Consider the following 12741-nt stretch of genomic DNA (forward strand, 5'->3'; position numbering starts at 1 on the left):
ATATTTGTTGATTTAAAGTAGGCCTTTCAACACATTTTCTACAATTCCTTTGGGAAAGGACTGTACGTCTCTCCTGCGTACCTCTTCTTATTTTTCATATGAGTTAGAGTTCCTTCAAATACTTGTCAAATGATGAAAAAAGCTAGATCATTTAATTTCTATTTCAGATATATTGATGATGCTTTATTTAATATTTGTTGATTTGAGGTAGACCTTTTCAACACCTTTTCTATAATTCCTATGGGAAAGGACTGTACGTCTCTCCTGCTTACCTCTTCTCTTTTTTCATATGAGATAGAGTTCCTTCAAATACTTGTCAAATGATGAAGGAAGCTAGATCATTTAATTTTTATTTCAGATATATTGATGATGCTCTATTCAATATTTGTTGATTTGAGGTAGACCTTTTCAACACCTTTTCTACAATTCCTATGGGAAAGGACTGTACGTCTCTCCTGCTTACCTCTTCTCTTTTTTCATATGAGTTAGAGTTCCTTCAAATACTTGTCAAATGATGAAAGAAGCTAGATCATTCAATTTCTATTTCAGATATATTGATGATGCTCTATTTTATATTTGTTGATTTGAGGTAGACCTTTTCAACACCTTTTCTACTATTCCTATGGGAAAGGACTGTGCGTCTCAACTGCTAACCTCTTCTTTTTTCCATACGAGTCGGAATTCCTTCAAATACTTGTCAAATGATGAAAGAAGCAAGATCATTCAATTTCTATTTCAGATATATTGATGATGCCTTTTCCATTATAAACAATCCACACTTTTCTAATTGTGTTCCATTAGTATGTTCGTCAGAACTAGAAATTGAAAAAAAACAATGGACTCAACCGCCTAATTTCTAGACGTATACCTCGCATTTGACATAAACAGTCATCTCAGTAACAGAATATATGACAAACTAGATGATTTAATCTTGAAATTATCAATTACCATCACTTTAGCAGCAATATACAATTTCACCTACATATGAGCTATTCATTTACAATTAATCATTCGGTTTTCAACAGCTTGCAGCTGCCATTTAGACTATATAAAACGTCACCAGGGTCTAAGCAGAAAGTTGATGAACCAGGGTTATGCCAAAAACGTCTTATTGATAAATGTCCCGTATCAACATCAAAACTAGTTCATGATGGTATTGCAGTAGAGATTATAGATACTGACATGTTTAGCATATTTGTAGGACTCGGAACCGCGATGGTACTACGCTGAAGTGCGATGGTTAACACGCTGAAGTGCGATGGTAACATTGTGACGTTAACTTGTTGATATTTACGCTGAAGTGCAATGGTGGTTACGCTGTAGTGCTATGGCCAACTTAAGACTGAGTAAAAGCAAAATGCACATGGGCTTTTGTAATAAAATAACGCCATTAATATTTGGCTGCTAGCCTCTTATTTGGAAGATGTTTTAACTTCTGTTTAGATCAAACCAAAGACTTTTATTTTTGTTTTTGTTTAATCTAATTTTCCAAGTCTCAAATTATTCTTTTCGCACGCAAGAGTATGGAATAAGGTGTTCAAAGGAGAAATAAAAAAAAAAGATTTAGCGTGTTGGTCTTTATAATAGTACTAAGAAGTGTCCATCTCATTTACTTAAATATTATGATAAACAATTTATATTTACATGTTTTACCTTGAATGTCGGAACAGTATCAACGAAGTATCAGACAAGTAAATTTATGCTGTACTAATAGCGAAGCTTGTCAATTATTTCACGAAAAAGAAAAAAAATGACAATGATAAATTGGGAAGTACACGTAGGATTTAGTGAGGTTAATTTCTGTCTTCTTCTTCTACCATATAGTGACCGCCTTCAACAAATTGAAGATTATGTCACAGGAGGAAACTTACAACAAGACATAGATTGAAAAAAATGTACAAGTTTAAAAAAAAAAAAATATGAAAAATGAAAAAATATAAAATGTTTTGTATAATAAAGTAAGATGTTGTAATTAATATTGATGCTTTGAGATTGAAGATTTGAAAGAGTCTACTGAAGTGCAATTTACAATGTTATCTGGTAGTTTGTTCCAGTCGGTAATAGTTCTTGGAAAATATGATTCTTTTCTGTACTGTGTTTTGCAGGATGGAATTTGGAAGCTGTTCGAATTAGAATGTCTTGTTTGTCTTTTTTGAGGAATTAATTTATTATTTTTAGGGATTGCAACCTTTTCGTGTTCAATTTTGTAAAGCATTACCAATCTGGAGTCTTTTCTTCTGTCAGAGAGACTGCGCCATTCAAGATGTTGTAACATGTTACCAACGCTTGAGGTGTTTCTGTATTTGTTGGTAACAAAACGTGCAGCCCTCCTTTGAACTTTTTCAATGCTATCTATGTCTTGTTGTAAGTATGGATCCCAAACAGAGCAAGCATACTCTAGTGATTGTCTTACTAGGGACTTATATGCTTGCTCTTTAATGGATGTTGAACTTATGTTCAGGTTCCTCCTTAGAAAGCCTAGTGTGCTATTAGCTTTCTTGCATATGTTGTTAATATGCACATCCCATTTAATGTCTGACATGTTTTAGACTGAAACCATAAAAAAACAAGAGCGACGGTGTTCTTTTCAAAACAAAACAAACATACTCGGGTATAAAACAACATTATATGAACTTGATATAGCAAAATCATTCATTGAAACATTACTAATAATATCATATTTTTTTAAAATTTTTAAATTGCCCACATAAAATCATGTGACGCTTACCGTAGGATAAATTAAGATTAATATTTAGATTAGTATACTGTATTTATCGTACAAAAAGTCTGCGGCATAATTCAGAATACTGGTTAGCCCATTTGGTGACCAAGTTCATCTTTCAGCCGCTTTGCTGCCTAAAATGGTTTAACATATTTTTTTATAACCTCAACATGTAATGCTTAAAACTGTTCGGGACTTGAATTGTTTGTTTGTTTCTTATTTCCTTGCTTTTCTTTGTTAACATGACACCTTCATCTACAAAACCCTATTTTCCTGCCTGCGAATCCATGTTGTATTTTGAAAACGCCATATTATTCAAACGTCACACACAAAACCATCGCACTTCAGCGAAAGGACCATCGTACTTCGGCGTAGACCATCGCACTTCAGCGTGACCATCGCACTTCAGCGTCCCCATCGCACCTCCGAGTCCTACATATTAATTACGTGGTTCTTTTCATTTATCTTTGTATATTTTTAATCTTTACTTTTTAGTCTATTTTTAGTAATATCCTATTGTCGTGGCTTCGCTATTTATGCATCCCGCCAGTATCTTATTGTGCTAGTTTCATTTTCTGTATTCTGTTCTTTCATTATTACTTATGTGCTTTAGAATGAGTCTTTAAGCCATTTTGTTTTTCGCTGACATAGATGTTTGTTTTTAGATTGATTAAACACAAGACTAGAACAAATAATTGTATTCCATTACGTTTTATTTTTCATCTTTGTAATTTATAATTTGTAATTTGTTACTATTCTTATGCTAATAACAGATAAACTTTAACAAATAAAACTGTGTAGTACTAATTTTGGTTGAGAACTCCTTTACAAGGCATGTTCAGATTTCCATGAATTTGTTAAAAAATCATTAGCATTATATAAAATAGTTTTTGTGCTTTCAAATTTGATTCTGACACCGACACAAAACCAGAAATACGCACGACCCTCCCACCGTCAGTGATAGGTTAGGGGACAAATCTTAGCATATTCAGTCGTTACAATCTCTAACAATAAAAAAAAAAAAAGAATTATTAGAATACATATGTATGTACGGTATATCTTAAAAACAATGTCATGGTGTCTTGTCAAAAAGTAGTGTTTGCTGACCTAGGTTTACATTTGATTCTGTTTACTTGTTTTGTTTCGGAAATCTCAATGTCATTAAGTGGGGTATTTGTTCCTGAGCGGAAATTACTTTTTAGTTAAATGGAGAAATTTGTATCCGTTGAAACAAAAACGCAGTTTATCATACATTTAAGATTGATTGAGAGCTAATTTATTTTTGTATTCCGGAAAATGTTACTTTTATGTTTTCTTGTAAATCTTAGGAGACTAAAAGATATCACAAAACGTACAATAGGTCATCTTACAAACAGAAAAAAAATAGAACCATAATACAAATAATAATAACAATAAATGTATGAATACAAATTGGTATAAAATTATAGTTGATTAAACCATCGATTTGAACTTGTCAACATTTCAAACAAAGATATTCACTAACTGAAACGAAAATAATCAAACAAAGCCTGTTGATCATGATAGCACAGACTTTTAAAAATAATATTGAAAATAAAAATAAAATAACATTCTCAATCTGTAAATTTAGATAAATTTACCATTCAAGAATATAGTGACATTTTCAATTTTAAACTGTTCACAATAGAACATACATGTGTTTCCTTTGCCTTCTTGTAGTAATCCTGTGTGTGGGTGTGTGGAGGGAGGGGATAACATAAGAAGACCTGACCATTGAGTTTTTATACAATTTTCAGATAAAATTCACTTGCACTTTCAGATATATTGATGATGTCCTGTCACACAATACCCCAAATTTCACTGAATTTTTGATTTTCATTTACCCCAGTGAACTCTTCAGTATGAACACAGAAAGACGACTTAAAACTAGAATAATTCCCATTTCTTGACAGTAACATACCCTCTGTCCAATCGAATGGTGTTTATACGTTATGATTGTGTATTTGTGTATGTTCACTTTTAACGGACTGCATTAGCAGGGCTGTGCTCCTTATACCGTTAGAGTTACGAGAATGAATGGCCCAAATATATACTACAAAAATGTAAGTGTTGTGGTCACTATACCATGACCAATTGGTTGACCATTACTTTTTGTATGTATCTCAACTCAATACAGTCATCATGATGTAGTCATGTTATCGCAGTCTTAAGATATTTAGATGTTGGAATTGTCGTCTTATCTGTAATTTAACTGACTGTGTGCTATTCCGGAATGTGACATTGTATCTCAATGGATTCGCATGACAGGTGATGCATAAATCAAGAAACGCTTACCCTGTTAACGCATCGGGCTTGTTCCTTTTGAAGTTCATACTGCCACTTCTGTTTTTGTTTGTTACCTTGGTGGATAATATTAATAATATTCCAGAATATTTCTTCCTTTTGGAACTTATATTATGAAGGAACTTCTATTCCGTGACAGTGTCTCTTCATAATTAATTTATGAGAAATGAACATCGGTGAACAACTGGTGCCTTTAACTCGTGTAGACGAACGCGCAACTGTCGAATTAAACTATATAACGAGTTTTTGTTTAAAACCAACAAGGATATGCCATTGTTGGTGGATGTCTTTTTTTCCACTAGAGTATCACCAGCCCAATAATTAGAGCTGTAGTTGGAATTCAACTTTTTTTTTATTGATTTTTGTTTTTGATTCCAGCGACCTTGAAGCTGACAAATAAAGTTAAGAATGGGAATAGGTAATATGTTAAAGAAACAACGACCCGACAAAAGCAGAAAACAGCCAAAGGTCACCAATGGGTCTTCAAAACAGGGAGAAAATCCAGCACCATGAGGTGGGCTTCAGCCGGCTCTTAAACACAATGTATACTAGTTCTGGAAAAATGGTCGTCAGATTAAACTCCAAAACATATAAAAAAACTAAATTAAAAAAAATTAAAAGATCAATAAAGGCCATAGGCTCCTGACTTGGGGTAGCCACAAACTTGCGCTGTTGTTAAACATGTTTAGAGGTGTCACAAATACATATAAGATTAACAAAGTCAAGAGGATCCTTATTTGGGACATGCGCAAAATTGCGGCGGAATTAAACATGTTTTGATATTTGTGAGATCTGAATCATCCCCTATACATCTAGCCAATGTAGAATAAACAAATAAATAGCAATAATCACAGTAAAGTCTGTTTGAGAGAAATATGAGTCCGATTTCAGAAAAAAAACCATTCATCTTGCATCTTAAATAAGTTGTTTTGTATTGGTTTTAAATTTTACTTGTACAATTCGTTGTCATGAGTATGGAACTGAAACTCGTATATTAGTAGTCAAAGAAAATATTTGTTAGAACCCATTCACGAGTCAAATTATGTCAACAAAAATTTACTCACACAGTTATACCACGATTTTAGTGTGCATAGCACTTTAACTGGAACAACGTTTTCCTTATTATTATATACCCACAAGCCAAATACAATGAAACGTTGGGTACGTGAATTTGAAAATGTCTACAGTAAACAGCACAGCAAACACTTTTAAAGCAAACTTTGCATTAGAAACTAGTATCTGTGTCAATCTTTTTTCAAAATGTATGACCCCCATTTTATAAACTAAGTATTGGGCTTCTTTCACTTTTAGTCTCAAGAATACAGGTCTGATGTCTGGAAAAACACATGTCACAAACTTCTTTATATCATAATTATCGGTCTCTTTGCGACTAAGGAATTTTGATTGTCCCTTTGGTATTTGTCGCATTTTTTCGTGGCGCCCATGTATTGATATGTTATGTGTAAATAACTGTATCTATAATTGTCTGATAAATAGTAGCATAAGTTATATTTCTAGACTGAACTTCTTAGAGCTTGACATTGTATTGATAACTGCTTACTGTTGAAAGCCTTTGAATGACTCATTGATGACCGTTGTTTATTTTCTCGCCCGGTTTCTGTTTCAGTGACTTATAGCCCACATGACATTTTATTTTTTAATTAGACAAAACTTATTGTATTCAAATTGGTTTTCTTTTTTATAATACTATAAATATTACTTCTGCTGACCTGACTATCTTTACATTGTGGACGGAAACTTTGATATTACTGAACGGATATGTTTTTTTCTGTGGCTTTTGACAACGGAAAACAATGTTTTGCTGTACTATTCAATTGCTTCCTTCGAAAATCAATACGAAGTTTAACATATATAGGAGAGTAACATCTTACAATTGATTATTGGTCACATGACGGAAAAGATAATGTTTTAGCCAATTAAACACCTCAGTAAATGGAGAAAAAAAAGCGTCAAGTTAGAAAGTTAGTTTGATTCTAGCAAATGAGTTATTTGTAAATTTAAAATTATACAATAAAAAATCTTTTATCTTATTACAATTTGTATGTTCCATGTTACCTATCTGGTGGTTTCATGCTTTCTAAAGGGCACTCCCGTGTGGGATTTAAAACTTAAATATAAAATTACTTGTTCAGTAACAACATTTAACTATTGAAATGTCTTTATAAATGTATAAATCACATCATTGTTACTTCAATAACAATAGGAGTGAAAAGTAAAAGGTTTTTTAAGACACTATATGTCCCTGTGGTGTCATGTTTCAGCCAAAAGATATGTTATATATTGTTTATGATAAATCTAGAACAAATTGTTGTAATAAATTCGTTTTTTAGTCTACAATTATATTTTTGCTACAGTTTTAACATATGCTTTTCAGCTTTGTACTTTATTTTGTCTTTTTAACTATTTTTTTTATTCGAGCGTCACTGATAAGTCTTTTGTAGACGGAACGCGCGTCTGGTGCAAATACAAAATTTCAATCCTGGTATCTATCATGAGTTACCATATAACCATTGGGTCGATGCCACTGCTTGTGGAGTTTTTATTCCCCGAGGGTATCACCAGCCAAGTAGTCATCACTTCCATGTTGACATTAAATATCATTGATAAGGTCATTATTATAAATGAACTGTTTACAAAACATTGAATTTTTGAAATACCAAGGCTTTTTTTTTTTACCTCAGAAATATATTACCGTACCTATATTTGGCAAAACCTTCAGGAAATTTTTGTCCTCAATGCTCTTCAGCTTCGAACTTTACTTAGCTATTTTGTTTTAACTTGTCAGGATTCGAGCTTCATTGGGCAGTCTTTTATAGACAAAACGCGTGTCTGGAGCAAATACAAAATTTAAATCCTGGTATCTATGATGTGTTTATTTACAACCACTGAGTCGATGCCACTGCTGGTGGAGTTTTTCCACCCAAGGGTATCACCAGCTTACTTGACATGAAATATCATTGTTCAACTTGTTGCCTTTTGATGGCTGTTGTTCGTGTGTTTCTTTGTCAATTGTATTCTCCAATTTATTTATATTGCAGTGTTGAGTTGTCATCTTAATGTTATACCCCGATTTTGTTTTTTGTCCATGGATTTATGAGTTTGAACATCGGTATACTAGTACTGTTGCCTTAATTGACATGGTCATAATTATAAATGAACTGTTAACAAAAATTTGAATTTTTGAAATACTAAGGCTTTTCTACCTTATGAATAGATTACCTTAGCGGTATTTTGCAAAACCTTTAGAAAATGTTTGCCCTCTTCAACTTCGTTCTTAAATTGGTCTTTTTAACTTGATGTGATTTGAGCGTCACTGATGAGTCTTTTGTAGATGGGACGCGTGTCTGGCGCAAAAATTAAATTTCAATCCTGGAACCTATGATGAGTTTATTTATACTTATTTTTTTAATTCTATATAGATATTTTTCTTCAATTTCATCAAGCGCATCACACTATAATATGACCGATTCCAGTCACCTTTGTATAATTTTTGATTCGATACAGCATGTATCTTTAATTATCTCCCCCCCCCTCCCAAGTTGGAAAAAGGCATGTATACGAATGCTTGTATAGGATCCGTTCTAAATATAATGTATTTTGCAGCTTTAGTTGTTAGTGCTGTTAAACCCTGTATTCAACATATTTAAGTTGATTTCGCTCTAATTTCATAATATCAGCAGATCGGTAGTTTAGTACATCATTACCGAAGAGACATCTTGGTAGAACATAATGTCTGCTAAAGCTTAGCGGATACTAACAGTAACAGTCCCTTGCGAATTTGTAATCATTGTCCCATAAATGCATAGATAGTCCCCCCAATCCCCCCGGTTTCAGTGAGGTTCGATTCTGATAAAAAAAAGAGGGACGAAAGATACCAAAGGGACAGTCAAACTCATAAATCTAAAACAAACTGACAACGCCATGGCGTCTTTAGGTTTATGTTTTATGTTTTGTTTTTCTTTCCCACTTTTGTTTTTTTTTACCGTGTACTCTATAGTTTATCTTGACTTATGGCAGTTTGCTGTCATTTGATATTTCCGTACTTCGAATTTCAGAATGTTTTCTATTTAGTCTTGTTGAACAGAAATATGGTTACCAATGTGATATCTCATCTGTATTATATATCTGCCTATTTAGTCTTGTTGAACAGAAATATGGTTACCAATGTGATATCTCATCTGTATTATATATCTGCCTATTTAGTCTTGTTGAACAGAAATATGGTTACCAATGTGATATCTCATCAGTATTATATATCTGCCTATTTAGTCTTGTTGAACAGAAATATGGTTACCAATGTGATATCTCATCTGTATTATATATCTGCCTTTTGGCGAACGGAGACATTATGCTTTAGCAGTGTTTCATCCTCTTTTGGTTCTTCCCATACAATCTTGTCCACATAACTTTTTTGTATTTATTTACCCCACTGTCTATTCATATTGGACATGTCAATTTTAGATGAAAGTAAATAAATGAGTAAAATTCAATATTGTTTAGCTCATCGCATCGACCTCACAGCTTACCATTTGCTATACATATTAAATGTGGAAAATAAACATGTTGTATATACTCCTGATGTTCGTTTTGTCTATTGAATTTAATAAAACTATAAACAAACCACTGGGAACGTTCTAAATATGATATAGATAAGATAATGTTAAATTAGGAAATAACTGTCGTTCTACCTTATCTTGAGGACACGAGGTATTCAAATATCAATGACACACTGTATGTAATATAGTGCTCATTAAAACAAACAAAAAACCATGAAATCATGTTGGTATGTATTTTGGAACGTTTGTCTCGTGTTTGCAACGTTTAAAACCTGTTCTACCTTGCCGGAAAGCATAGAGACAGTGTATAATTCTGGGCCTTCAGAATATAGGAATATACAAGCGGCATTAAAAGACTTAGAAGATAAGTTAACTGCGCAATTTCATTTTAAAGTCCTGGAATTGGAAGAAAAATATGATAAACAAATGCGAAAAATGAAAGAAGCTATTGTTCAGCACGAAATTGAAATCAGGCGTCTAAAGAAAGTGGAGGAATTGTCTAAGATAGAAAAAGAGCAGGCAGTAAAAATACAGGATGATGTGGAACATTTGAAGTTAATATGTAACAAATGGCAGACATTTTTCAACGAAAGTGATTTTGTTTCGGGACAGACTGACGCTGAAGGCTCTGTGTTTAACCATGAGACACCCCAGAGAGTAAGAAAAGATGAACAAGAACAGATTTATGGTGATGATCGTGGTAAAGGTAGATATTCAATATGACTGGTTTTGCTCATGGTATAATCCTATTACAACATATAATGCGAGCCTACAATTATAAAAGAGAGCGAAAAATACCAAAGGGATATTCAAACTCATAAGTCGAAAATAAACTGACAATACAAACTTCCGATTCGATTTAGTAGGTACCGCTCGGTTTGAAAAGTCAATCCTCGCGGATACTATTCGCCTTACTGTTGAATTAGTATGATTTAAAAACATTTTGACTTTATCTTCGGTATAAATACGTAATTTGCAGAGTTGAGCTAATGATTATAAGACCCATGTGGTTATGATTTTTTATAAACTAAACGTGTTATGCATTTTGTATACATTGAATGTCTATAAGATAACGTATTCATTATATTAGTATAATTCAGTTGTAATCCGTATTATACATATTGAACAATGAAATATAATGTCAAACGTATGAAGTATAAAACGTAATGTATGATTAATGTTTTCTTTTTCGTTTATAGCAAAAAGACTTCTCCTTGGAACTACTGCACCGACAACAGAGTCAACAGTGGCATTTTATGTCTATCTGAGCCACAGCGAGACGAAAATTGGACCACACCATACGTTGCTTTTTGACTATATAGAAACAAATGTCGGTAACAGTTACAACAAGCATACTGGCGCATTTATTGCACCAATGAGGGGTGTTTATCTATTTTCTTACACCGTGTTTTCTGAACGACAGGGATACGGTTCATTTGAGATTGTTGTCAATAGTGCAAGTCGCGGATCAATATTTGTTGAAAATGGGGGAGCACAATCTGTCTACACAGGTTCAACTGGAGTTGCTGTCTTGCTTTTAAACCAGGGAGATGCATGCACTATACGCACTCATTCTACATACGCATCTACTGGAACAATCCGTAGCGGGAAATTAATGCGCACATCATTTAGTGGCTTGATAGTTGGACATATGATGTAATGAAATGAGAACTTATCACATTATGTTTGAACAATATGTGTTCTTATGATATATAGACAAAATAAATAAAGTATATTACTGTATAGTATATTATTATTTTCTTCTTTTACTTAAACCTTAAATGATCTGTTTTCAAGTGGGAATGTGTTCTACTTCTTATAGTCTGAAAACACGTATTTATGTAAATGCAAAATTCCTGAAGTTTTTTACATGTATATCTAATGTAAAATCTTTAGGGATGTTTTTTTTTTATTCAGAACACTTAATCAACCTTTCTTTAGTTTATAGATATACGGAGATGTGAAATGAGCGCCAATTAGACAACTCTCCATACACGTCACAACTTGTAAAAGTAAACCATTATAGGTCAAATTACAGCCTTCCACACAGAGCCTTTGCTCTCACCAGACGGCAAGCTATAAAGGGCCCCAAAAATAACTAGTGTAAATAAACCATTTAAACAGGACAACCAACGGTCTGGTCAATTTAAAAAAAAACGAGAAATGAGACACTCTTAAGAACGAAATATAAAAACGACAACCACTGAAGATCAGGCTTTTCTTTGTGTTATTGAGAAGTATACCAGGTACAAAAATAAATACTTGAAGATTGATTGATTGCAGTTTGCTATACGCCACATCAGCACAAAAAGGTTATATATCGGAGCGAGAATATACATCAAGACCATCGTGTATTATTTGTTATGCTGATACAGAAAATTTACAGCCATTGGTATCTTCCGATGAACCTTTTTAAAAAGAAAAAAGACGAGGCGTTGATTCATTGGCTTTTTGCTCAGACACTGGTGACGGTCGATAAAGTCTGCCTGCAGCAGCTGCAAGCACTTGAACATCGAATAATGACCAATTCATTATCGTCGCATTATAATTCTTATTGACGATATGACTACTTACTTGTTGTAAAAGAATATAGACACAGGAAAAGACTACTGCTTTGTCTCTCGCTATCGCTATGATGAGACGGCAATCCGTCGATGACTTTATACATAAGAAATAAAAATAACACATTATACACGTTATTCGTCCGAAGCATTTTTCTTGATTTACCTTTATCAGAAACGCTCAAAGCCGAATATTTGATAGCCAATAATGCGCAAGAACCGAAACAGCTAAAGAGCTTTATAAAAATAGATGTTTCAAAGCGACACGAATGGCCCGTCTCAAAAAGTTGAAAAATCTGCAATTTTAATAACACATGATGTGGACACAAACATGATGGTGGTCTCACATATCAAAAATCAGCTTAATATCTGATGACGTTTAGAAAAAAACTCCGTGGAATTACGGAATTTCGGACAAGGGTAAAACTATATGGAACAGACAACTTCGTTGCGGGGCCATAAAAAGCACATAAGAAAGACAAATCCATCTGAGGTCAACTTTGCCTGAGGGTTTGTTCGTCCGTAACATATTACTCTTTTGAGCGATAGGCATGTTTAT

General features: G+C 33.3%; 1 protein-coding gene across 1 annotated transcript; it reads left to right on the forward strand.

Moving 5' to 3' along the window:
• The first annotated feature begins 9771 nt into the window (after window positions 1-9771).
• Window positions 9772-11369, forward strand: LOC139520052 (heavy metal-binding protein HIP-like). Its single transcript, XM_071312474.1, has 2 exons — window positions 9772-10327; window positions 10821-11369. The coding sequence occupies exons 1-2, from the start codon at window positions 9835-9837 to the stop codon at window positions 11279-11281; spliced, it is 954 nt and encodes a 317-aa protein (XP_071168575.1). The 5' UTR covers window positions 9772-9834; the 3' UTR covers window positions 11282-11369.
• The last annotated feature ends 1372 nt before the right edge of the window (window positions 11370-12741 follow it).

The sequence above is a fragment of the Mytilus edulis genome, chromosome 1 (genome assembly GCF_963676685.1).
Source record: "Mytilus edulis chromosome 1, xbMytEdul2.2, whole genome shotgun sequence".
Taxonomy (NCBI): Eukaryota; Metazoa; Mollusca; class Bivalvia; order Mytilida; family Mytilidae; genus Mytilus; species Mytilus edulis.

Coding starts and splice junctions, on each gene's coding strand:
- LOC139520052 (XM_071312474.1), top strand. CDS start 9,835: ATGAAATCATGTTGGTATGTATTTTGGAACGTTTGTCTCGTGTTTGCA. Junction 10,328..10,820: donor TGGTGATGATCGTGGTAAAG/GTAGATATTCAA, acceptor TTTCGTTTATAG/CAAAAAGACTTCTCCTTGGA.